This window comes from Ovis canadensis, chromosome 12 (genome assembly GCF_042477335.2).
Source record: "Ovis canadensis isolate MfBH-ARS-UI-01 breed Bighorn chromosome 12, ARS-UI_OviCan_v2, whole genome shotgun sequence".
NCBI classification, from domain to species: Eukaryota; Metazoa; Chordata; class Mammalia; order Artiodactyla; family Bovidae; genus Ovis; species Ovis canadensis.
In genome coordinates, this window is record NC_091256.1 from 17,303,435 (window position 1) to 17,330,233 (window position 26,799).

Genomic DNA, 26,799 nt, shown 5'->3' on the forward strand with positions numbered 1-26,799 from the left:
ATCATTACGAACAAAGCTAGTGGAGGTGATGGAATTCCAGTTGAGCTGTTTCAAATCCTAAAAGAGAATACTATGAGAGTGCTGCACTCAATATGCCAACAAATTTGGAAAATAGTAGTGGCCACAGGACTGGAAGAGGTCAGTTTTCATTCCAATCTCAAAGAAAGGCAATGCCAAAAAATGTTCAAACTACTGCAGAATTGCACTCATCTCGCATACTAGCAAAGTAATGCTCAAAATTCTCCAAGCCATGCTTCAACAGTACATGAACCATGAACTTCCGTATATTAAAGCTAGATTTAGAAAAGGCAGAGGAACCAGAGAGAGAGGTTATATCATGGGATGAAAAGACCTATTAAGCAGAGTCCTTGAACCAGTGATTTCACTAAAGTAAGATCATAATTTCACTAAAAAAAAAAAAAGGCAGAACAACAGGGATTTGTAGAATTAGCAAAGGCATAAAATAAGAAATATGTATATAAAACTGGAAGAATGAATTAATATTTAGGCTTGGCCAGCATATGGTGTGTTTGGGAAAATGTTGTTGGGATAAGTTTGCTACAGTATTGTGAGGGCCTTGTAGAGAAACCTAGAATGGGAAGTTGGTGCAGGATGTTGAACATGAGAGTTCTATAATTGTAACTAAGTCTAGGAGTATTAGTTCGGAACATCTGTGCAAGCAGAAGTCAAAGAGCCAGTCCGCTGAAGTCCATATGCTCTGCTAAGACACAACTGCAGTAGGAAAGGAAAAGTGGGAGTGAGGTTTTGGCCAGGTGAGAGGAATAAACTCATTCAATGCAGGAAAAGTCATGAAAGTAGAAACTGAAGAAATCATCAACAGATTGGTTGAGATAGAAGAAGAAAACAAAATGTGAAAGATCATTTTAAGATTTCCTAAAGCCAGATGACAGTACAAGGCAGTAAACCCAAGAAAAATTACATGGAGGAAAAAATCAGATTGGGGTCAGGATAGATGGAATAATGGAAATTGTTTCGGGAATGATGAATTTGAGGTATTTTTGGACAAATAGATGTGATATGCAGACAACTGAAAAGGAAGATCCGGGACTCGCAAAAGAGATTTATTAAGCTTTGGCAGTCATTTCCAGTGAGATGATGAAGAAAGCAGGCAACTCCAGTAAGGATGGGATAGTAACCAATGGAGAAGAGATGCCCCATGTTAATGGAGATGCTTATGTTGTGGGTCTTGAAAGAATAGAGCAATGAGGGCAGACAGAGGAATAAGTGAGAAGGGTGGAAAGTCTTCCGAATGGTTGTCATAATCTTCGCTGATTTCCAGTTCACAGTTATTGCATGCACCGTATCAAGCAGCACAATCAAGGTTCTCTTTTGAGGGGATTCTTATCTAGCATATAAATTTCTCATTTCATAACGTAAAGTCTTAAAAGTAACATTCTGTTGAATGCTTTTTAAATCTTTTCAAACTCACCTTTTCCCCCTGGTTTCCTTTATAAAATTCTTGTAGGTGCCACCTAAAGAACATAATACCAGTGCCTAATTAGGTGAAATGAATGAATTAGAAAATATAGAAAGAAAAGAATGCTTGGTTTCCAAATAAACACAGATGGATTGATTTACTGATTATGAGGAAAATACAATATTAGGAATGACTAAGAAAAAAATATTAGATGAAAGATATGAATGATGGCAGGTTTAGCAAGAAGCTTGAGAAAAGCAATTGGGTTTACAGTTTAGGAGATCATTTGTTAGTCACCCTTAAAAGACCAGTTTCAACCGAGTACAATTGAGAGTAAAACTTTCAGATGAAGATTGTTGATTGATCAGTACAGAAGCTCACTAAAAGTAGTAGAATGAGATGGAAGATTGCCTCGTGATGGTAAAAATCTACATCATTTAAAATGAGCTGGTAGAAGGGACAGGAAAAATGATGGATGAAGCAAGATTTATAAAAAGTAAGAATAAGCTAGGTTAGGAAGTTGAGGATTACTAATTAGCTTTGGATACATCCTGTTCTTTTCTGAGAACACTGAAGATGGAAAATGGTGCCTGAAATAATATTTTGAAGTTGGAGGAGATACGCTGGAAAATTTTGCATATATGTAGCCACTCAACCCTAACTTACCTAGAAAGTACTAGCTTAGTGACATACGGTTTAGAAGGAGATGTGGAGGAGGGCTCTTTAGATGATTTATTAGTGAATCTCTTCGTCAAAATAGCTACCTCATAAATATGTTGTTGTTAAGTTGCTAAGTTGTGTCAGACTCTTTTGCAATCCCATGGGCTGTATCCATCAGGCTCCTCTGTCTATGGAATTTCCCAGGGAGAAATACTGAAGCAAGTTGCCATTTCCTTTTCCAGGGGATCTTCCTGATCCAGAGATCAAACCCACGTCTCCTGCATTGGCAGGCAGATTTTTTACTGCTGAACCACCGGGGAAGCCCATAAATATGTACTGATTGACAAATCTGGATTTTAGAAACCTAGGAGAAGGAAAACAATCAAGTAAATTAATATCCAAGGTGTTATCTTCTAAAGGCCCTTAGTATGCATGTGATAAATGTCAAATGTAATATACAGAAAGTGATGTACTGAAAAATAAGGATGTGGGTGTTTTTCTCTAATTTAATGAAATATTTTCCACTGTAACAAGAATATCTACAAATACATACACTGGTCAAAATATTAATTTGCATTTGTATTTGTTCCAAATTCTAACTAAAACAATATGAAATTAACTTTGAGGCTTTAAATGCTAGTAGTCATTTAACAAGCACAGACTCAAGATGGAATTATAGTTTCCCCTTGTGATTTTATGGTGCTGACCTTTGTAATCAATTAATTCCTGCCATTTATAAAATGAGAGCAAAGATTATAAGACCTAGTGGGGTGCCATTGCGTTCTCTGAGTAGATAGAGCTAGATGATGTATAATATTTTCATTCTGACCTTCATAGACATTAACGTCTAGGTCATGGTGTGGTTGAGTCTTGTGTGTTACAACACGAAGGCTAACAAGGGCTTATGTGACATGGGGAGGATTTCTTTTCTTTTCATTGTTGTCTTTTAGTCATTAAGCAATGTCCAACTCTTTTGAGACCCCATGGACTGTAGTCAACCAGGCTCCTCTGCCCATGGAATTCTCCAGATAAGAGTACTGGAGTAGGTTGCCATTTCCTCCTCCAGGGGAATCTTCATAGGCCAGGGATCAAACCCAAGTCTCCTGCATTGTGGGCATATTCTTTACCATCTGAGCCACTGGGGAATCCCTTTTCCTTTCATATATTCAGTCAAATTTGTGAACTCTTAAGACTCTTTCAATAAGCTGTTGGATACACTGTTGGAATGAATAAGTGATAACTATTTATAGCATATATATAAGATAAATCCAAATAGCAGAACTGCAAATGAGGTCCTTCTCTCAAATTAGGCTTTTAAGAAAATTATAGACAGATATGAAGAAATGGATATTGCATTAGGAGTGAAATCCATTTCTACTATTGCTGTTTGATATTTCTAGTTCTGAATATAAAATCTACATATAATTTTCTCTTATTGGTTTATGAAGTGAAGTGAAGTGAAGTTGCTCAGTCGTGTCCAACTCTTTGCAACCCCGTGGACTGTAGCCCACCAGGCTCCTCCATCCATGGGATTCTCCAGGCAAGAGTACTGGAGTGGGTTGCCATTTCCTTCTCCAGGGGATCTTCCCAACCCAGGGATCGAACCCACGTCTCCCACATTGCAGGCAGATGCTTTAACCTCTCAGCCACCAGGGAAGCCCAAAGTGAACAGTAAAAGAGACAATACTGGAAACCACTGCCAATGACAAATTCAAAATGATGTCTCTCCCCACACTGCAGTGGCGACCAGGTTGTCGTCTTATTCAGTAGGGCAGAGAAGGGGAAAAGAGAAGTCATTTTCACTTCCATTCTTGAAATGCTCACCTTGTGGGCATGAGGTGATTATAATTATAAACTTTCACAAAAGACTTGATCTTTGACTTCTTGGCAGTTTTCTTCTTGCCCATGGCAGCTGTCACTTTGCGGGGATAGCAATCAATTCCAGCCACCAGAGCATGGCTGTACGGTCGGTCTGAGGTGCTGTCATCAATGTTCTGAAGGAGCAAGAATTACATGCTACCAGCCATTTAGGCCCTGTGCTAGAATGGTTTATATCTATATATATAAACAGATAATGTATGTATTTATGTATACAACATATATGTTTGTACACACTGCTGCTGCTGCTAAGTCACTTCAGTCGTGTCCGACTCTGTGCGACCCCACAGATGGCAGCCCACCAGGCTCCCCCATCCCTGGGATTCTCCAGGCAAGAACACTGCAGTGGGTTGCCATTTCCTTCTCCAATGCATGAAAGTGAAAAGTGAAAGTGAAGTCGCTCAGTTGTGTCCAACCCTCAGCGACCCCATGGACTGCAGCCTTCCAGGCTCCTCTGTCCATGGGATTTTCCAGGCAAGAGTACTGGAGTGGGGTGCCATTGCCTTCTCCGATTGTACACACTAGACATTCTAAAATAAGCATGACTTAATCTTTAACTTAAAAGGTTTAAATTATTATGGAGAGCAAAGCTTTTTAAAATCAAAAGACTTAATAGGTAGCAGCAAATTGAGCAAAACTCTTTAAAGTGTGTGTTAAAGTTAGCAGATAAAAATTTCAAAATCCCTGACATTCATTTCTTCTGTCCTCTGTCATACAGACAGCAGATCTGAACTTAAATCACCATTCTGTTCATGTTTGTCACAACTTGGCAAAATATCCATGAGGCTTGCCTGACAGTAAAATTCTTATTTCTCTGTCACGTAAATACCGTCCGTGTCTTTATCAACTGTTTTAAAAAAAATAACAGTACTCTATATATACATACACATTTATTAAATCAAAAGGATTTTGTGCATTATGCACAAAAATGCATAATTTCCAAACCTCTTATAATGAAAATTCACCACACCTAGAAAGCTTTTGTTAAATCTATAGTTGTTTTTTTTTTTTTCCTATACAGTAATCACTTATAAAAAGCATCAGTTCTGAAATGTTAGCTTCATTTTGGGCTTATTCCTGGAAAAGAACAAAGAATTCATCCTAGGACTCCTAGATCCTGGTGATTCTGCTTATTATGGCACAGGAATGGTAAATCTAAGTGTTGTTGGGTTTATGTTTAGAAATACAAAGTAACGTTGCCATAGAGTTACTCCATATTTTAAACTCACTAAAAGAAGGTTAAGTCTTCTGGATTAAATATTTTAAATTAGGTATTCTTAATATTAGAGAAGAAGGTGCTTTTTAAGCTTCTCTTGTTCCCAATTTGGGCTAACAGCAAGTAGATTACCATAAGTCTTATACTTTTTAAAGTGCTTTTTTTTAGAGTTACCTAGATAATAGTTCTAAACTTGTACTTTCTTTTATGATAAAAATAAAAGCCTGGTACATTTTAGGAAATCATCTGTTTTCTTGAATTTTTATTGGTTGAGGAAAGTTGCATCCATACCAAATATAAAATAGATTAAATTTTATTTATATTTTATTGAATTATGTCAATAAGAAGAGGAACACAGAGAGTTCTATATGCTTAGAACAGTTAAAGCTATTTCTTAAAAACTATCCTTTTTCTTTAAGAAGTTACCTTTTAGAAGAAGACTAATGCCTTTCATCTCATTCAGGAAAACATGATTAAGTGGAACAGGTATTTAACTTAATTTTGAAAGGCATGTGCCTGCCTTTTGGATCTTATTTCACACTTCTCTACATAGTGCCATCTCTAGATTTATGCTTTCCTTTTTGCCATAATTGCTTTTATCCTGAGCCTATATTATGTAGGTTCATGGGAACTCCCTAACAGCCAATACAACTTTTGGATAATTTCTCTATTTTTCATCAGCTACTTTTAGGGGAGATAATTTATGAATATACCTTTAAGTTCAGAAGACAACCTGAGATTTTAGAACTAAATCTAATGAATATAACTGAAAAAGACATTTACTTTTAGCAATGAGTATATTGCCTCCCTGTATAATTTTAGATTGTGGAAGTCAGTCCTCAGGTGGAAGTTCATTATTTGCCACAACGTACACACACACACATACACACACACACATACACACACACACACACTAGCTGTGAATCAACAACAGGAGCATGTTTGACATAATGCAGATAGATTTTATTGAGGAGCTTCAGACTGGCAAGGATTGTGCTTGAAACAGAGCAAAGAATTGTGAACTAAATGTATGCTCTCGCCTGGACCACATTAAATTCAGTCACATGAGTGAAGTGAAGTCGTTCAGTCGTGTCCAACTCTTTGCTACCCCATGGACTGTAGACTACCAGACTCCTCCATCCCTGGGATTTTCCAGGTAAGAGTACTGGAGTGTGTTGCCATTTCTTCCTCCAGGGGATCCTCCCAACCCAGGGATCGAACTCAGGTCTCTTGCATTGCAGGCAGACGCTTTACCATCTGAGCCACCAAGGAAGCCCAATGCTCTCACCTGGACCACATGAAATTCAAAGTCAAGTGTTGATCAAATATATAAAAACAAACTGAAAAAAAAGGAAGGAGAAGGATGTTGATGAAGAATCAAAAAACCAAGTGTGGGAGTCTGATCTTGTCTAGAGTGTGTGTAAAGAGGAGGTGGGGAAAGTCTCAAAACACTCAGAAGATTTGAATTAATAGCTGAAAGACGTGTGTGAGTTAACTAGGTAAAGGAACATTGAAGAGGAAGGTGGGGAGACCAGTTAAGAAGTTAGAGTGGAAATAGAGTGTAAATTGAGAACCAGACAACCCAAGATACGTTCATGAATCAGAAAGTGTTATTCAACAGTTATACTTAGGTAGTGTGAAGCAGAGAAGGCGATGGCACCCCACTGTACTCTACCCCACAGTACTCTTGCCTGGAAAATCCCATGGCCGGAGGAGCCTGGTGGGCTGCAGTCTGTGGGGTCGCTAAGAGTTGGACATGACTGAGTGACTTCACTTTCACTTTTCACTTTCATGCATTGGAGAAGGAAATGACAACCCACTCCAGTGTTCTTGCCTGGAGAATCCCAGGGACAGGGCAGCCTGGTGGGCTGCCGTCTATGGGGTCGCACAGAGTTGGACACGACTGAAGCGCCTTAGCAGCAGCAGTGTGTAAAGGGGGCGGCAGAGGATGAGGTGGTTAGATAGCATTACTGACTCAATAGACATGAATCTGACCAAACAGAGGAGCCTGGCAGGCTACAGTCCATGGGGCTGCAAAGAGTCAGACATGACTTAGTGACTGAACAACAATGGCATGTGAAAAGAAGATGCAAATTTCTCCAGGATCTTTGGTTTTTGTTGCTAGAGAGTCAGTTAGGACAAACATCCTAAATTTTACTTTTAGGTTGTCCATTTTATTGGCATATAGTTTCTTGTTGTCGTCTCTTATGATTCTTTTTGTTTCTGTGGTATCAGTTGTAACTTATTTTTCCTTTCTAATTTTATTGATTTGAATCCTCTCACCTTTTTATCCTGATGAGTCTGCTAAAGGTTTATCAATTGTGTTCATCTTCTTGAAGAGCCACCTTTTAGTTTCATTGATCTTTACTGTTGTTTTCTTTGTCTCTATTTCATTTTTTTCTGCTCTGATCTTTATGATTTCTTTCCTTCCACTAACTTTGAGTTTTGTTTATTCTTCTTACACTAGTTGCTTTAGGTGTAAGGATAGGTTGTTTATTTGAGATCTGTCTTGTTCCTTGAGATAAGATTGCATTGCTATAAATTTCCTTCTTAGAACTGCTTTTGCTATATCCCATAGGTTTTGGATTGTCATGTTTTCATTGTCCTTTAAATTTTACTTTGAGACAAATTACCCACAAGGTGCCTTTGAGGCATTCATGTGAAGCAGCACATTAGACAGTGGAGATCTGAAACTGACTCTCAGATACAATATTGATCCAGGCTAGAGATACAACATTGGAAGTCATTGGTTTATTATTGATAATAAGTTGAAGTTGTAACATAAATGAGATTACCTAAAATGAATATATAGCCAAGTACTCTTGAAATGCTTTCTTCCAGAAAATTTCTGTTGAGCTTTGTGGCCATAAGTTTAATGATTTATATGATTGCATCAGGAAGACTTAATAAAATTTTTTGAGTGTTTCCACATGGATCCAAGAAAAAGAAATACAAATGCTTAAGTTCAAAATCAAAGCAATTATACCAGAAGGGAAGAGTGTTATAAAATATTTGGAACTTTCCTTTATTCAATATCATGCTCATTGAACTCTAATGGTCATAGAAACAGATAAGTTTTGTAAAGTGTTAAAAACACATATCAAGGTAGTTAGTGGTGAAGGTATGGGGATTGGGGCATTCCAAGCAGAAGAAGAAGTGTGAGCAAAGTTATAAAAGATGAAACAGCCTAGCTCATTCAGAGAACTATATCAAAATTAGTTCTATATGTAGTGAATCTGTAGCTGAATTTAAGGTGGGTTAGGAATATAGTAGGTACAGAACAAACCAGCAGCCATAGTTCAAATTGTGAAGCTTCATATGATATAATGAGGAGTTTGGATGTTGGCGATGGAGATTGGCCATTTTAGAAAGATTCTCTGGCTTGGAATATGGAGGCTAAATCAGAAATGAACCCAACTGAATCACATTTTAGTCATCAGACTCTCTTAGTGGTTTGAGGAAAAGCAATAAAAAATAAATGTTGTGTTAGATCTGGAAATGAAGAGAGACATCAGAGGTATAGAAGCTTTTGGTTTACTAGGAACTAAACTTTTCCAATGTGCCAAGCTAAGAAAACTAATGCTAGTCTTAATGTACATTAGCAGAAAGACCCTGCCATGTGACCAGTGATAATGATTCCCATTACATCCCCCTCCTCTGGTCATATCAGTCTCTTTTCCTGTGTAAAACCATTGACATTAAGGAACAATGTACAATGACTAGTAAAAAATATGGTGAGGAAAGAGTAGGCCAAATGTTACGCATTCTGGAAACTGAGTCATGTAAAAAACTGTTAAATGGTAACATTAACGAGCACAATAAAAAATAGATGTGTTGCATAATGAAAATCAAGTATAAATGGTTTATTGAATAGGCCTGATTCAGTGCAAGTAGAAAAGCCTTTAGCCCTTTCTACGTTTCTCCTTCAAACCCAGTCATTGTCCTTATGAGCCATGCTGATCCAATGAAATCTCAGTTAGGCCCCTTAGTTTTTTTGCAAGACAAATCTCAGTTTAGTATTTAAGAGATAGTGTTCAGTATGTAAAAAATTTAATGTTCTCATCCAGTTTTAGCTTTTTCTAAGCTGAAAACTTCCCAGGTGGCACAATGGTAAAGAATTCACCTGTCGATGCCGGAGACACAAAAAATGTGGGTTCAGTCCTTGGGCCAGGAAAAATTTCCTAGAGGAGGAAATGGCAAGCTGCTCCAATATTCTGGTTTCAAAAATCCCATGAATTGAGGAGCCTGGTAGGCAACAGTCCGTGGGACAGCAGAGAGTCAGACACGACTGAGCGTGCATGTGTGCCCAGCTGGGAACTCAACGGGGCAAGGATCTTCTTGGGGGGCTTCTCCTGTGTCCACCTCCTCTTCGTCCGAAACCAGCTGATCGTGGCCGCTTGGGGCTGAGGAGGCTCCAGGAGAAGGTGGTCCTGACTGACTGGCCCAGGAATAGTCTGTGGTTTGGTTGCTCTGATGGCAGATACAGATGGGGCTTTGGTGGTTCTCCTGAGGCCTTGGGTGGAAGCTCCTTGACGCCTCAAGCCCTGCTCTGGCCTCTCTGCCCGGGGTTCTGGGGGGCCCAAGGGCCACCATCTGTCAAGGTCCTCTGTCTCCTCAGGCCTGCAGCCCTTCCGAGTCTGAATTTAAAATGGCCATACATTTTATTCTGTAGGGTCTATATCTTGTTCCCAGAAAATAAGTCGCTCTGTCTTAGTATTGTTGTAAGTGTAGCCTGTTCTTATCGCAACATTCTTTCTCTTTGCTTTGCTGTGTGTGTGTGTGTGTGTGTGTGTGTGATGTTTTAGGCCTTAGTCAAAAACAGCCTCTAAGTCTGAGTCCAGCTCTCTAGGTTGTTTATCTGTGCCCTTCTTACAGAGCTGGAGGTGATGAGGGAAGCATCCTTACATCTTTACACAGAGATGAGAGAGATCCTTAGAGCTCCGTGCCTTCCACCTGCTCTCCCACCACTTTTTATTTAGCCTGCAGACGGCGTATGAACCAGGGATAACAAAATCTCTTACTTACTGTTTTAGCAACCCAGATGATCCCCGATGTAGAACTTGCTTTATGAAGTGGCGGTGTGCAGGGAAAGACCAAGTTAGCCAAGATGGCATAGTCAGGCCCTCTTGCCCCACAGCCTCTCGCTTTTGCCTCACATTTTGTAAATAATGTTCATGTAATAACTCAAGTCACTTATAACACGGCACATGTGCATCAAGGTACTCACTTGGTCACAGCTACTTTGTGCTGTAGGGATATATGAGCTCCACCTAGGGCTGCATTTTACTGCTGTGTCATCGCTGTGTCTCCTGAGTCAGCCACGAGAGGGGAGAACATAGGGTGTCTGTTGTTACGGCTGCAGAGGCAGCAGGAGAGAGGCTGTGTTATGGCTGCTCTGCAGGCCAGGAGAGAATAAACGTATCTGCAGTTCCTAGGGCTCCTCTGCTGCTGCTGCTAAGTCACTTCAGTCGTGTCCGACTCTGTGCAACCCTGTAAGACGGCAGCCCACCAGGCTCCCCCATCCCTGGGATTCTCCAGGCAAGAACACTGGAGTGGGCTGCCATTTCCTTCTCCAATGCATGAAAGTGAAAAGTGAAAGCGAAGTCGCTCAGTCGTGTCCCACTCTTAGCTACCCCAGGGACTGCAGCCCACCAGGCTCCTCCATCCATGGGATTTTCCAGGCAAGAGTACTGGAGTGGGTCGCCAGTGGCTCCTCTAGCCTCCTACTAACATCTTAGCTCACGCCTTGCCTACCCTGGGTTCAGCGAACACTGGGAACAGCGAGACAATTGGCATCATGAGCAGGATCGGCGATGCAAGGTGTTTTACATCTCTGTAATGTTTTAAGAGTTTGGGACCTCAAGAAAAATAAAGATCCCAATATTATAGCCAGTGTGTCCTCAGTTGCTTCAGTCGTGTTTGACTCTGTGCAACTCTATGGAATGTAGCCTGCTAAGCTCCTCTTTCCGTGGGATTCTCCAGGCAAGACTACTGGAGTGGGTTGCCATTCATAAAATAATTAGACATTACAGGGGTCAGATTTCAAGTTGCCTTTCTAACAGATAAATTTCTTTTGTTTTTGTTTGTTTTTTGTTGTTGTTGAAAGAATAAACTGCGTTAGGGAGTTCTGAGTTCTTTTTCACTGGACATCGTTAGAGAAAGTTTCAGGAATGACCTATTAGTCAGTGCCGTTGCCCAGAGCTGCACAATTAGAAGGATATGTGCTTGTTCGAATGCTCTGATGTCACCTTCTTGAAATTACTCATAATTTGTTAATAAGAGGCCCTGCATTTTTGTTTTTAACTGGGCCCCACTAATTATGTAGCCAGACCCGATTAATATTGTTGTACTGTGTGGGTTGGGAGACTAGAATCCAGATGATTGAGAAAACTCTGACTTTAAATCTTATTAATCTAAAAACAATGTTAAATGGCCTCCCAGGGCCATTGTTATATGTGTGTGTTTGCAAACTATTTAATATGCTTTATATTATGATATAAAAATTAGGATGGAGTTACTTTTTCATTGATTCTGTAAGGTTTCTTAATTTTTTTATTTTTACTAGTAACTTTTTTGATACGATATTATGTGATTAAAATGTGCTATGTGCAATATTCATGGATTACTATGAGCATTTGGTTTACTTAAACTCTGCAAAATTGAGAGGGCACAATTACATGTAGCAAAATAATCTCTAAAAGTCATTGCTACATTTCTAAATAATGATTTTGTATTCTGTTAATATAAACATCCTTATCCTTATTGCTAGCAAAATTCTGATGCCTTTTCCCTGTTTAATGGTATCAATTGTAATTGACTTTTATTTTTATTCATTTTTTTTTTGGAAGGGAAACATCTGGGAACAGATTTTACGAATACCCTTCATCTTGGAAATAATTAATGCGGTTCCCTTCATTATCTCAGTAAGTCCTAAAAGAATCTTTAAAAGAAATAATTTTGTTATTAGTCATGAGTAAAATCTTTCAATCTAAATAGCAAGAAATAATATATTAGCTCAGATGAATGAATTTAGGCTTTTGTTAATGTGTTAAATCATGGTATTAGAAAATAAATAACAAAGTCAGTTATAACAGGGTTGTGAAATTAAGTGAACATTAACGAGATTTAGTTCAATAGCAAAATGGAATGCATTTTAGGAATATATACTCTAGAGGTACCATTTAAACATGTTAATTTTGTCTAAACAGATTAGAATGAATCACTCCACTTCTTGTGTATATTGTAGAGTTTTAAAAAATAAAAGCCAAGTAAAACCAAGTATTTAGAAAAGTTTCTCATGCTGAGAATATGTTTATCTTTAGTTTAAGCCACAGGATTTATTAAATCCAGTTCTCTGTTTACTAAATATGTTGCCAACAACTAAGACAACCAGCAGTGTGCTTCTTTATTAAAGTCTGTGGAGGACCAATTCCATGGTGATCCTGTTCAGCTGCAGAATATGCAACCAGCACTTTTCCATTGCAAAACTGGATTTTAATCTATATTTGATAAAGCTTTAGAAATGTCTGTTGGGAATATGCTTTCTAACACTTTTTATTTTGAATTTTATTTGGAAAATCATGACTATAAGTCAGTATGATCCGAAGCTGTTGCTCACTCTGACAATTATTTTAATTTGAGTAATTTATCTAGAGGAACAACTGGCTCCAGATTGAATGACAGGTTAATTAAATATAATTCCAATGGAATACAGTTCCCCAGTGTCACATAAATGTTTGAATCTGAGAGAGTAAGTGGTAATGTTATAGAAAAGTAAAGCACTGTCTCCTTACACCTATTTTTACCTCCAGTTCCAGAGAAGAAAAAAGATGATATCTATTATAACAGTCATACCAAAAGATTTAGTGATCAGATTAACACATTTATAGCTGATATCCCATTACAGCTGATTATTTTCCTTCTGCTTCTACAATAACTTTGCAAAGAATTTTTCCTTAGGACTTAGAGAAGGAAAAGATCCTGTCTGCCCCTCCATTTCAATAATCATATGAATTTAGAGTATTTGCCACATGTTTTATATAATTATATTGTCTTAATAACTTATTTTTGTTTTGCTTTTCTTCTCAATCATGTAGATTTCTTGCTTGGAGATAAAAATTTAGTTTTGATTTGTCTTCCAGATATTCTGGCCTTCCTTAAGAAATCTATTTGTCCCAGTTTTTCTAAACTGTTGGCTTGCCAAACATGCCTTGGAAAATATGATTGTAAGTATAAAATACAAATGCAAAGACAAAAGTATTTTTCAATGCTCCATTACCTTCTTACCTCACTAAAGTGATGTGTTGCATAGATGTCTAAGCTAATAGACCCTATGTCTGTTTATATCCTAATAAGAATGAAAAGTGGTGAAACGCCCTTACTGTCAAGTCCCTTGTTTTATAAGGCCCTATGAAATAGTAAACAAAAATAATTCAGGTAGTCTAAAGATCACCAAACCAAAGCTGACTGCTGTTTGGATGGTCAAACTTATTACCAATCTTCTGAAGATAGTGTTTCCTTCTAAAGCAATCTCATTAGGTATAACAGGACCCCTAGGTTTAAGGCTTCAGGAGGTAATGTTGTCAAACTGTAGGTAGTCTCACATTCCATAAAAATCTGTGGAGTTTTCTAAGGCACTGTATTGGAGCTGGAAGGTCCTCATGTAAAGTCAACTTTTTAGGTTGGGTTCGGTTGGGAATAGGGAGGCAGAAGGGGACTCAAGAAGGAAGAGATGCAGAACTCAGAGATGTGCCACCACTGCATTTTGCCTAAGGCCGACTCTGTTTGAAAGGACTGATTTATAACTAGGACCAAAACATTATAGGCTTGGATACTTACTAGTGAGCTGACATTGGCTATTTGCTATTCAGTCATTTATTCTACCCTGGTGGCTCAGATGGTAAAGAAGTTCCCTGCAATGCAGGAGACCTGGGTTCTTTCCCTGGGTCAGGAAGATCCCCTGGAGAAGGGAATGACAACTGACTCCGGTATTCTTGTCTGGAGAATTCCATGGACAGAGGAGCCTGGCTGGCAGTCTATGGGGTTGCAAAGAGTCAGACATGACTGAGAGACTAACACTTTCACACTTTCACTTCCATTTGTTTTACAAGTATTGATATGAGTCTACTCTCAGCGAAGCACTCTGATAAATTAAGCAAGTGATTTAACACTTTTGCTAATGTCTTCATTTTGAAAGAGAATAAAACTACCAACATATAGGCTTGCTGTGAGGATTAAGTTATGTTATATATACATTTATATATGTGTAAAAATCTTGTATCTAGTATAAACATAGTAAGAGCTCAATATTATTAATTTGATCACACTGAAATTGTTTGCTTGGAGGCAAACTTGTTTTTCTTTTAAATAGCTTTTTAACAGAAAGTATGGCAATAGTTTTGGCCAAAAGGAATATTTGGATAGCATTTGAGTCTTTACAACCAGCTGAATGTTTCTAATCAGCTCTCAATATATTAAGTGACCACTGGAGTTTCATGCAAGCTTACAGCTAATAAGGGGAGCAGCATATATCCTGTGAATGGTTTGCAAAAACATCCTGCTATCTTAGCTGTCCAAAAAAATATTATTTCACTAACTATAACTGTGGAGCCTGATGGGCTGCCGTCTATGGGGTCACACAGAGTTGGACACGACTGAAGCAACTTAGCAGCAGCAGCAACAGACTGCCTAAATTGTTAATTAAAAAAAAAAAATTCCTGCAGTACTCTTTGCTAATTTGTGTTTATTAGTTACTAGAAAAAGTAACCTAACCAAGAAAGGAATCATTAGTCAATCATTAAGAGTAAAAGTAGTACTTTGCATTATTTATTTAGGATTCATTTTCCACCATAATTCTATATTTTACTTCTTTTCTTCCTGATTGGTAAAATTTAATTTGTTTTTCTGTTCATTAATACCTCTGTTAGAAGAAAGTAAAGAATGCAAGGTGAAGTTTTAATCAACTTCGCTTTTTTGTTTTCATAACGAAAGTTCTGGTTAAATATGTGGTAGAGAAAGATAAAATAATAGCTCATTGAGGTTTTATTTTATATTGAAAGTGCAAGTGACTTTTTGTGACCACATGGACTGTAGCCCAGTAGGCTCCTCTGCCCATGGAATTCTCCAGGCAAGAATACTGGAGTGGGTAGCCATTCCCTTCTCCAGGGGATCTTCCCAACCCAGGAATTGAACCAGGGTCTCCTGCACTGCAGGCAGATTCTTTACCAGCTGAGCTATCTATTTATCTCATGAAGTACAGCTATTCAGACTGTTAAAAAATTATTATGAAAAGTTATAAAACAGAAGAGTATAAAGTAAAACATTATATAAAACTACAAATCTTCCACAAAGGCTAGACACTAGAAATAATTTACATCCTTCTAATATTTTCTATGAAAGCACACACACACAAAATTGTATGTTTAATTTTATGATTTGAATGTTTGTCAAATACGAATTCCTATTCAATAAATATTTATGTTCAAACCATCTTTAATGGATGCATGTAAGTCTGCTATCTAATTTTGATCAATTTATTCAACCATTTTCTATTTCATTTTTAGTTATTTTAATAGGGATGAACATTCATTATTCATATTATAATTTTGCAATAAAGATTATACAAAATATTGATACAAATAAATAATATACAAAATAATATAATATATATCACACAATATATATTACACAATAAATATGTTCATATTTATATTTTATACTATAAATAATATAAAATATAGGAAATATAATAATTTTGTAATGAAGATGAGCATACATAAATATTCAACTTCCATCTCATAATTTTCATGTGGTTAACTTTTAGAAGTTATGTTATGGGATAAATACTAATTAAATGGTGAATGCATGAACTGGAAAGGGCATACTTGTGAATTTTGACCTGTATTACCAAATTACTTTCAAGATATTTATAACAAATTACTTGAGCAATATTACATGTGCGTGCTCATTTTTTGCCTCTTAAATAACAGTAGGTATTATTATTTTTTAATGTTTTTCAATTGCAAAGTAGACTTGTATCTTGAATTCACATTTCTCTTAATATGAATGAAATTTATCTAAACATGTTCATTGGCTATGTAATTTTTTATTTTTATGATAAACTGCCTGCTACTTTTTGTGACTTAGAGAATGAGATATGGTTGTAGTTGGATCCAGCTATTACTTTCCCCTCAGTTGAACATATTATTTTCTGATCTTTTAAAATTAGAAATTTCCATAAGACAGCATTGTCTTCAGGGAGGGCTTTTGGAGAGTCATTGAACATCTCTTTGTAAGGCAAGTAAACTAAAATTTAGTGCTTTTGTGGTGTACCATAGTATTAATATTATCTTGGCAATGAATGTTACAGTGAGGTTTAATTAGACCTAGGAAAAACCAAAAATATCCTGCTATATGCATTTAAAGTATGTGTGTTGAGTATGAATAAGACAGTTAAACTGTAATACATAGTAACAAATGTAACAAAACTCATGATTATTGAGTATCTATCAGAATTTAAAATATGCTTTTCTGTATTATTTCAGAATGATCTACACAGAGCCATTCAGCGTACACAGTCTGCAATGTTTAATCAAGTTTTGATTTTAATATCTACATTACTATGCCTTATCTTCACCTGGTAAGACTTTACATCAGCATTTTTATTATGTTTCATTTTAATTATAATACTAAAAAAAGTATTATAAACCATTTAAACTAAGAGCTGACAATAAAGATGAATAGATAAATATTTACTATAAAACATAATGGGTCACCTACAGAAACAAAAATAAAATCTTTACTTCAGTCTTACAGAAAAAAAATCAAGAAAGGACATTGATTATTTGGAATTGATATTTACTGCAACTCTGAGGTTTCCCAAATGCTGTAAACAATCAGATCACAAGAATTTGTATTTCATACCATAGTTGTCAAACAAGAATTTTTCCTTCACACTGCTGACATGGAGATGCCCTTATCTGTCCGTAATCTTCAAAGCAAAACCGCTGTTGGGAACATTGTCACTGCCCATCACTCCCCTGATGGTCTAACATGCAGCCAGGCAGAAAGCAAGGGCAGACCTGACAGCGTGAAGCAACCGGTACTTTGCTTTGTTATAGAAAACAGTTATTTCTTCCTGTGGAAAGTCCCACTTTGCCAATTACACAGTAATCCAATGAGAAATGATACACTTCCTATATGGATCCATGAAGATCCTAAGTAAAGGAAAAAAAAAGAAATGTGAAAATCAGAAAATGAGGTAGAATGATATATCTGTTTTTCAACTTCATTATGTATAATTGTGCTCTGACCTGAATTTGACCTACTGAGAAAGAGAAATTAGGAAGTCCTGAAGTAGGAAGAATGCCCTCATCACTAGCATTATAGAATTTTTAGATATAAATATAGCTACAGATATATGTGTGTAATTCTAGTTTTAGATACAGAAATATAATGTATGCTTAAGTAGTATGTAATTAATATCTCTATTAGGGATGGTACTGGGAGGGAGGAGGAAGGGGGGTTCAAGATGGGGACCACGTGTATACCTGTGGCGGATACATGTTGATGTATGGCAAAATCAATACAATATTGTAAAGTAATTAACCTGCAATTAAAAGAAATAAATTTATTTTAAAAATCTCTATTAAATGGATTTTAAATGTTTTATTGCTTACTTTTATATTTAAAAGTAAACATTTTAGGATATTCAACATTGTTAAATATAAAATATCCCTCTAAAATGGACACAATACCATCTTATCTTTTATTTTTTTTTACTCTGAACAGATTGCTTTTATTATTCACCTAGTAAATAACTGCATAAATTTGAAATACTGACAGCAGTGCCTTCTCAAGTCACAAAAGTGTTCTTAATTTTAAGATAATTACATTTTAAAATAATTTAGAAGATTTCTCCTTTTATTGCACTGAAGAAAAAGTACTTACAACTGAAATTTTTATATATATGCTGATTTCTCAATTGCTGGAAAATGACCAAGAGTGAAATGAATGAGTTATAAATGTTATACATAGTCTGTTCAATTAAAATTATAATTAAAATTTTAATGCTAAAATAAGTACAGATGATTTAAATATTATAGCAAGTCCAGTACTTTGGTTGGGACTGTGCTCATCACAGTAAACTCCCTACAGTGGGGCTCTTACTTTCTGCCTCTACATCAATTTCTTGAGCACATTTTATTTTTGAAGGAAGTGACTACACAAATTTTGCCACTTTCCTGTGCCAAGAAGTGCAACAGTGCTTGATAAAGGGTTTTCATGATCTATGTGAAATTTCCATTATGCAACTTGTTAATCTTTTAAATCATTTGTGTTTCATTTTTTGTTGTATTTATAGTTACTATTTTTGTTGTGTGTATATATTGTTAAATTTCAGACACTTGAGTGGTAGTTTCTACAAATATAGTCTCTAGTTAAAGCTGTCACCAATAAGTGGATTTGAATCTGTCTTTCAGTGTGGAATTTTTGTATAGAGTTATGTCTAACATAATTTTAATAACAAAATGTTATTGTTTTTAATCACATGCACATCAATACAATTAGGTTAATCTGTTTTAAATTATAATATCTGGGATAGAGAAATTGATGTTTAATTTATTTGTGCATTGTCTAGCTTAACAAGCAAAGGTCTTCATAAACCATGATTGTCATAGTAAGGTAGAATAAGTCTTATTTGAATTCACCATGGGCAATGGGGTTACTTACAAGAAAAAATATACAAAATGTTGCATTAGTCATGATACATCATGAGGCTATTTTACCACAGTATGCCACACATATTATAAAATAAAAGTACACACAAAGATGTAAGAACTTACACAAATAGAAATGTCTATGTAGTCTGTCCAAGACTGTTAGATCAGCTTAATACTCTGGAGATAAAGTTTCCTTATATCTTGTTTTGTGTCATTCTGAAAACCGTTTCCATGGTTCAGTATGGCTGCTTTGGTCTTGCCATTATATCCTAACTTCAACCTTTTCTCTTAGGAGAAAAGGATATAAGGTACTACAAGAAATTGCATGCATAATTTCAGCTAGAATTTGGTCATATACCTACATATAGCTGCAGGAGAGCTGCAAAAATGTAGCCTAACTGCACAGTATACCCAGTTGAATAATATACCATGAAAAAGAAAATGGGATATTGTGGAACAATAAGCAATGATGAGTCATAAAATTCTACTTGTATATTGTTTGTTTAAAACTCAGGACTGTACAAATTGGGAGGTCTTGGACAGCTTATTTATTTAGTCTTGTTTTCCACATCATTAAATGAATATAATACTAATCACCTTATAAGATTTTTGCTTTTTGTTTTTTAAATGAGGGTTGAATTGAGTGTGTTTATGAAATGTCTATCAGGGCATGGTAAATTGTGATAACACAGCAAAAATTTTAAGTTCAGTTTTTCTCTTTATACAAAATGATTTAATTATGTGAACTCAAAAATGAGATTACTTTAAAATGTCTAAACACAATAACGTATTCAGTTCAGTTCAGTTCAGTCGCTCAGTCATGTACTACTCTTTGCGACCCCATGAATCACAGCACGCCAGGCCTCCCTGTCCATCATCAACTCCTGGAGTTCACTCAGACTCGTGTCCATCAAGTCAATGATACCATCCAGGCATCTCATCCTCTGTCGTCCCCTTCTCCTCCTGCCCCCAATCCCTCCCAGCATCACAGTCTTTTCCAATGAGTCAACTCTTCGCATGAGGTAACCAAAGTACTGGAACTTCAGCTTTAGCATCAGTCCCTCCAAAGAAATCCCAGGGCTGATCTCCTTCAGAATGGACTGGTTGGATCTCCTTGCAGTCCAAGGGACTCTCAAGAGTCTTCTCCAACACCACAGTTCAAAAGCATCAATTCTTCGGTGCTCAGCTTTCTTCACAGTCCAACTCTCACATCCATACATGACCACAGGAAAAACCATAGCCTTGACTAGACGGACCTTTGTTGGCAAAGTAATGTCTCTGCTTTTGAATATGCTGTCTAGGTTGGTCATAACTTTTCTTCCAAGGAGTAAGCGTGTTTCAATTTCATGGCTGCAGTCACCATCTGCAGTGATTTTGGAGGCCCAAAAAATAAAATCTGACACTGTTTCCACTGTTTCCCCGTCTATTTCCCATGAAGTGATGGGACCAGATGCCATGATCTTCGTTTTCTGAATGTTGAGCTTTAAGCCAACTTTTCCACTCTCCACTTTCACTTTCATCAAGAGGCTTTTTGGTTCCTCTTCACTTTCTGCCATAAGGGTGGTATCATCTGCATATCTGAGGTTATTGATATTTCTCCTGGCAATCTTGATTCCAGCTTGTGCTTCATTAATAATACTTTAAAACTGAATCAGGATACCTAAAAATAATTCTTGGAAACAGAGAGAACTGGCTACTTTTTTTCTTCCAGTTTTATTGAGAAATAATTTATATATAGCACTATACAAAGGTAACATGTACAGAATAATGTTTGCTTATACACAACAGGAAGTAATTGCCATGGTAAGTTTAGTGAATGTCTATCATCTTTTATAAATATCAAATCAAATAAAAAAATTTCCTTGTGATAATTCAGAATTTATTCACTTAACAATTTTCCTGTATAACAGAGCAGTGTTAATTATATTACTGCAGCTTTACATTACATCCATGGTAGTTATTTAGCTTACAACTGAAAGTTTGTACCGTTTGAACATTATCATTATATAAAGATACTACATTATTATTGATTATATTCAACATACTTTGCTTTTCATTCACATGACTCACTTATTTGTACCTGTAAGTTTTTACCTCTTAATTGTGGATGTAACTGGTGATGGAAGTAAAGTTCAATCCTGTAAATAACAATATTGCATAGGAACCTGGAATGGTTAGGTCCATGAATCAAGGGAAATTAGAAGTGATCAAACAGGAGATGGCAAAAGTGAACATCGACATTTTAGGAATCAGCTAAAATAGACTGAAATGAGGGAATTTAATTCAGATGACCATTATATCTACTACTGGCAAGAATCCCTTAGAAGAAATGGAGTAGCCCTTATAGTCAACAAAAGGATCCGAAATGCAGTATTTGGGTGCAGTTTCGAAAACAATAGAATGACCTCTGTTCATTTCCAATGCAAGGCATTCAATAACACAGTAATCCAAGTCTATGCCCCAGCTACTACTGAAGGGGCTGAAGTTGAATGGTGATATGATGACCTACAAGACATTCTAGAACTAACAGCCCAAACCCCCAAAAGAGATGTCCTTTTCATCATAGGAGACAGGAATGAAAAAATAGGAAGTCAAGAGGTATCTAGAGTAACAGACAAATTTGGGCTTGGAGTACAAAATGAAGCAGGGCAAAGTCTAACAGAGTTTTGCCAAGAGAACACACTGGTCATAGCAAACACCCTCTTCCAGCAAAACAAAAGATGACTACACATGGACATCACCAGAAGGTCAATATCAAAATCAGATTGATTATATTCTTTGCAGCCAAAGATGGAGAAGCTTCATACACACTTCGAAAAACAAGACCGGGAGCTGACTATGGCTCAGATCATAACTCCTTATTGCCAAGTTCAGACTTAAATTGAAGAAGTAGGGAAAACCACTAGACCATTCAAGTATGACCTAAATCATATCCCTTACAGTAGAGTGACAAATAGATTCAAGGGATTATATCAGATAGCCAGACTGCCTGAAGAACCATGGGTCGAGGTTCATGACATTGTGCAAGAGGCAGTGATCAAGACCATCTCCAAGAAAAAAAAAATGCAAAAAGGCAAAATGGTTGTCTGAGGATGCCTTACAAATAGCTGAAAAAAGAAAAAAAAAAGTGAAAAGCAAGGGAGAAAAGGAAAGATATACCCATCTGAATGCAGAGTTCCAAAGAATAGCAAGGAGATATAAGGGAGCCTTCCTAAATGAACAATGCAAAGAAATAGAGGAAAATAATAAGATGGGAAAGACTAGAGTTACCTTCAAGAAATTTAGTGATATCAAGGGAATACTTCATGCAAAGATGGGCCCAATAAAGGAGAGAAATGGTATGAACCTAACAGAAAGAGAAGATATTAAGAAGAAGAGGCAACAATACACAGAAGAAGTATACAAAAATGATCTTTATGACCTAGTTCAGTCAGTTCAGTCGCTCAGTCGTGTCCAACTCTTTGCGACCCCATGAATCGCAGCATGCCAGGCCTCCCTGTCCATCACCATCTCCCGGAGTTCACTCAGACTCACGTCCATCAAGTCCGTGATGCCATCCAGCCATCTTACCCTCTGTCATCCCCTTCTCCTCCTACCCCCAATCCCTCTCAGCATCAGAGTCTTTTCCAATGAGTCAACTCTTCGCATGAGGTGGCCAAAATACTGGAGCTTCAGCTTTAGCATCATTCCTTCCAAAGAAATCCCAGGGCTGATCTCCTTCAGAATGGACTGGTTGGATCTCCTTGCAGTCCAAGGGACTCTCAAGAGTCAACACCACAGTTCAAAAGCATCAATTCTTCGGCGCTCAGCCTTCTTCACAGTGCAACTCTCACATCCATACATGACCACAGGAAAAACCATAGCCTTGACTAGACGGACCTTAGTCGGCAAAGTAATGTCTCTGCTTTTGAATATACTATCTAGGTTGGTCATAAGTTTTCTTCCAAGGAGTAAGCATGTTTTAATTTCATGGCTGCAGTCACCATCTGCAGTGATTTTGGAGACCCAGAAAATAAAGTCTGACACTGTTTCCACTGTTTCCCCATCTATTTCCCATGAAGTGATGGGAAAGAATGCCATGATCTTCGTTTTCTGAATGTCGAGCTTTAAGCCAACTTTTTCACTCTCCTCTTTCACTTTCATCAACAGGCTTTTTAGTTCCTCTTCACTTTCTGCCATAAGGGTGGTATCATCTGCATATCTGAGGTTATTGATGTTTCTCCCGGCAATCTTGATTCCAGCTTGTGTTTCCTCCAGTCCAGCGTTTCTCATGATGTACTCTGCATATAAGTTAAATAAGGAAGGTGACAATATACAGTCTCGAGGTACTCCTTTTCCTATTTGGAACCAGTCTGTTGTTCCATGTCCAGTTCTAACTGTTGCTTCCTGACCTGCATACAGATTTCTCAAGAGGCAGGTTAGGTGGTCTGCTATTCCCATCTTTTCCAAATTTTCCACAGTTTATTGTGATCCACACAGTCAAAGGCTTCGGCATAGTGAATAAAGCAGAAATAGATGTTTTTCTGGAACTCTCTTGCTTTTTCCATGGTCCAGCTGATGTTGGCAATTTGATCTCTGGTTCCTCTGCCTTTTCTAAAACCAGCTTGAACATCAGGGATTTCACGGTTCACATATTGCTGAAGCCTTGCTTGGAGAATTTTGGGCATTACTTTACTAGCATGTGAGATGAGTGCAATGGTGCGGTAGTTTGAGCATTCTTTGGCATTGCCTTTCTTTGGAATTGGAATGAAAACTGACCTTTTCCAGTCCTGTGGCCACTGCTGAGTTTTCCAAATTTGCTGGCATATTGAGTGCAGCACTTTCACAGCATCATCTTTCAGGATTTGAAACAGCTCAACTGGAATTCCATCACCTCCACTAGCTTTGTTCATAGTGATGCTTTCTAAGGCCCACTTGACTTCACATTCCAAGATGTCTGGCTCTCGATTAGTGATCACATCATCATGATTATCTGGGTCATGAAGATCTTTTTTGTACAGTTCTCTGGTGTATTCTTGCCACCTCTTCTTAATATCTTCTGCTCCTGTTAGGTCTAGACCATTTCTGTCCTTTATCGAGCCCATCTTTGCATGAAATGTTCCCTTTGTATCTCTAATTTTCTTAAAGAGATCTTTAGTCTTTCCCATTCTGTTTTTTCCTCTATTTCTTTGCATTGATCCCTGAAGAAGGCTTTCTTATCTCTTCTTGCTATTCTTTGGAACTCTGCATTCAGATGCTTATATCTTTCCTTTTCTCCTTTGCTTTTTGCTTCTCTTCTTTTCACAGCTATTTGTAAGGCCTCCCCAGACAGCCATTTTGCTTTTTTGCATTTCTTTTCCATGGGGATGGTCTTGATCCCTGTCTCCTGTACAATGTCACAAACCTCATTCCTTAGTTCATCAGGAACTCTATCTATCAGATCTAGGCCCTTAAATCTATTTCTCACTTCCACAGTGTAATCATAAGGCATTTGATTTAGGTCATACCTGAATGGTCTAGTGGTTTTCCCTCCTTTCTTCAGTTTGAGTCTGAATTTGGTAATAATGATCTGAGCCACAGTCAGCTCCTGGTCTTGTTTTTGTTGACTGTATAGCGCTTCTCCATCTTTGGCTGCAAAGAATATAATCAATCTGATTTCGGTGTTGACCATCTGGTGATGTCCATGTGTAGAGTCTTCTCTTGTGTTGTTGGAAGAGGGTGTTTGCTATGACCAGTGCATTTTCTTGGCAAGACTCTATTAGCCTTTGCCCTGCTTCATTCTGCATTCCAAGGCCAAATTAGCCTGTTACTCCAGGTGTTTCTTGACTTCCTACTTTTGCATTCCAGTACCCTATAATGAAAAGGACATCTTTTGGGGGTGTTAGTTCTAAAAGGTCTTGTAGGTCTTCATAAAACCATTCAGCTTCAGTTTCTTCAGCGTTACTGGTTGGGGCATAGACTTGGATAACTGTGATATTGAATGGTTTGCCTTGGAGACAAACAGAGATCATTCTGTCGTTTTTGAGATTGCGTCTAAGTACTGCATTTCGGACTCTTTTGTTGACCATGATGGCTACTCCATTTCTTCTGAGGAATTCCTGCCCGCAGTAGTAGATATGATGGTCATCTGAGTTAAATTCACCCATTCCAGTCCATTTTAGTTCACTGATTCCTAAAATGTCGAAGTTTACCCTTGGCATCTCTTGTTTTACCACTTCCAATTTGCCTTGATTCATGGACCTGACATTCCAGGTTCCTATGTGACCCAGATAACCACAATAGTGTGATCACTCACCTAGAGCCAGATATTCTGGAAAGCGAAATCACATGGGCCTTAGGAAGCATCACTACAAACAAAGCTAATGGAGGTGATTTAATTCTAGTTGAGGGATTTCAAATCCCAAACGATTATGCTGTGAAAGTGCTGTACTCAATATTCCAACAAATTTGGAAAACTCAGCAGTGGCCACAAGATTGGAAAATGTCAGTTTTCATTCCTATTCCCCCAAAAGGGAAATGCCAAAGAATTTTCAAACTACTGCACAATTGTACTCTTCTCACACAGTAGCAAAGTAATACTCAAAATTCTCCAAGTCAAATAGGGAAAGGAACTCATCAAGGCATATTGTCACCCTGCTTATTTAACTTATATGGAGAGTACATCATGTGGAATGCTGGGCTGGATGAAGTGCAAGCTGGAATCAAGATTTCCGGGAGAAATATCAATAAACTCAGATATGCAGAAGACACTGCCCTGATGGCAGAAAGCAAAGAAGAGCTAAAGAGCCTCTTGTTGAAAGTGAAAGAGAATGAAGACGCTTGCTTAAAACTCAACATTGAAAAAGCAAAGATCATAGCATCTGGTCCCATCACTTCGTGTCAAATAGATGGGGAAACAATAGAAACAGTGGAGGATTTTATTTTGGGGTCTCCAAAATCACAGCAGATGGTGACTTCAGCCATGAAATTAAAAGATACTTGCTCCTTGGAAGAAAAGCTATGACCAACCTAGACAGCACATTTAAAATAGAGACATTACTTTACTGACAAAGGTCTGTCTTGTCAAAGCTAGGATTTTTCCAGTAGTCATGTATGGATATGTGATTCAGACCATAAAGAAAGCTGAGCACCAAAGAACTTATGCTTTTGAACTGTGGTGTTGGAGGAGACTCTTGAGAGTCCTTTGTACTGCAAGTAGATGAAACCAGTTCATTCTAAAGGAAATCAGTCCTGAATATTCATTGGAAGGACTGATGCTGAAGCTGAAGCTCCAATACTTTGGCCACATAATATGAAGAACTGACTCATTAGAAAAGACCCTGATGCTGAGAAAGATTGAAGGCAGGAGGAGAAGTGGACCACAGAGGCCAAGACGGTTGGATGGCATCACCCACTCGATGGACAGGAGGTTGAACAAGCTGCAGGAGTTGGGGATGGACAGGGGAGCGTGGCATTTTGCAGTACAAGGGATCACAGAGTTGGACATGACTGAGTTACTGAACTAAACTGATACATATTTGTATCTATCTATGTATATTGGTACATACACACTGGGACACACACATACACTCATATATATGTATATATCAACACAATGTAATATACCTGGAGGAGTGCATGGCAACCCACTCCAGTACTCATGCCTGGAGAATCCCTATGGACAGAGGAGCTTGATGGAATTCAGTCCATGGGGTTGCAAAGAGTTGCACACAACTGAGCTACTAAGCACAGCCCAATGTAATATATATATATGTGTGTGTGTCATATTAAATGCTCTTAACTTACATCACAGAGCAAGACTGTTAGTGCTTTTCCAAATCAGAACTTTTAATATATATTAAATATTAAGCCCCGAATGATTTCAAGAACTAATATTTGATGAAAGGACTGTGTTATTTGTGGATCTCACA

The 26,799-nt window shown here is 37.5% G+C and overlaps 1 protein-coding gene across 5 annotated transcripts in view; it reads left to right on the forward strand.

Moving 5' to 3' along the window:
• The window catches only part of KCNT2 (potassium sodium-activated channel subfamily T member 2), a 445,066-nt gene that overhangs the window by 160,575 nt on the left and 257,692 nt on the right, over nucleotides 1-26,799 (forward strand). For all 5 annotated transcript variants that reach the window (XR_011247634.1, XM_069545283.1, XM_069545284.1 and 2 more), the window contains exons 6-8: nucleotides 12,041-12,115; nucleotides 13,334-13,417; nucleotides 16,736-16,830. Coding sequence is in view for 4 of the 5 variants with exons in the window: in XM_069545283.1 (XP_069401384.1) it covers nucleotides 12,041-12,115; nucleotides 13,334-13,417; nucleotides 16,736-16,830 (254 nt within the window). In the remaining variant the exon portion in view is untranslated. The remainder of the gene's footprint in view (nucleotides 1-12,040; nucleotides 12,116-13,333; nucleotides 13,418-16,735; nucleotides 16,831-26,799) is intronic.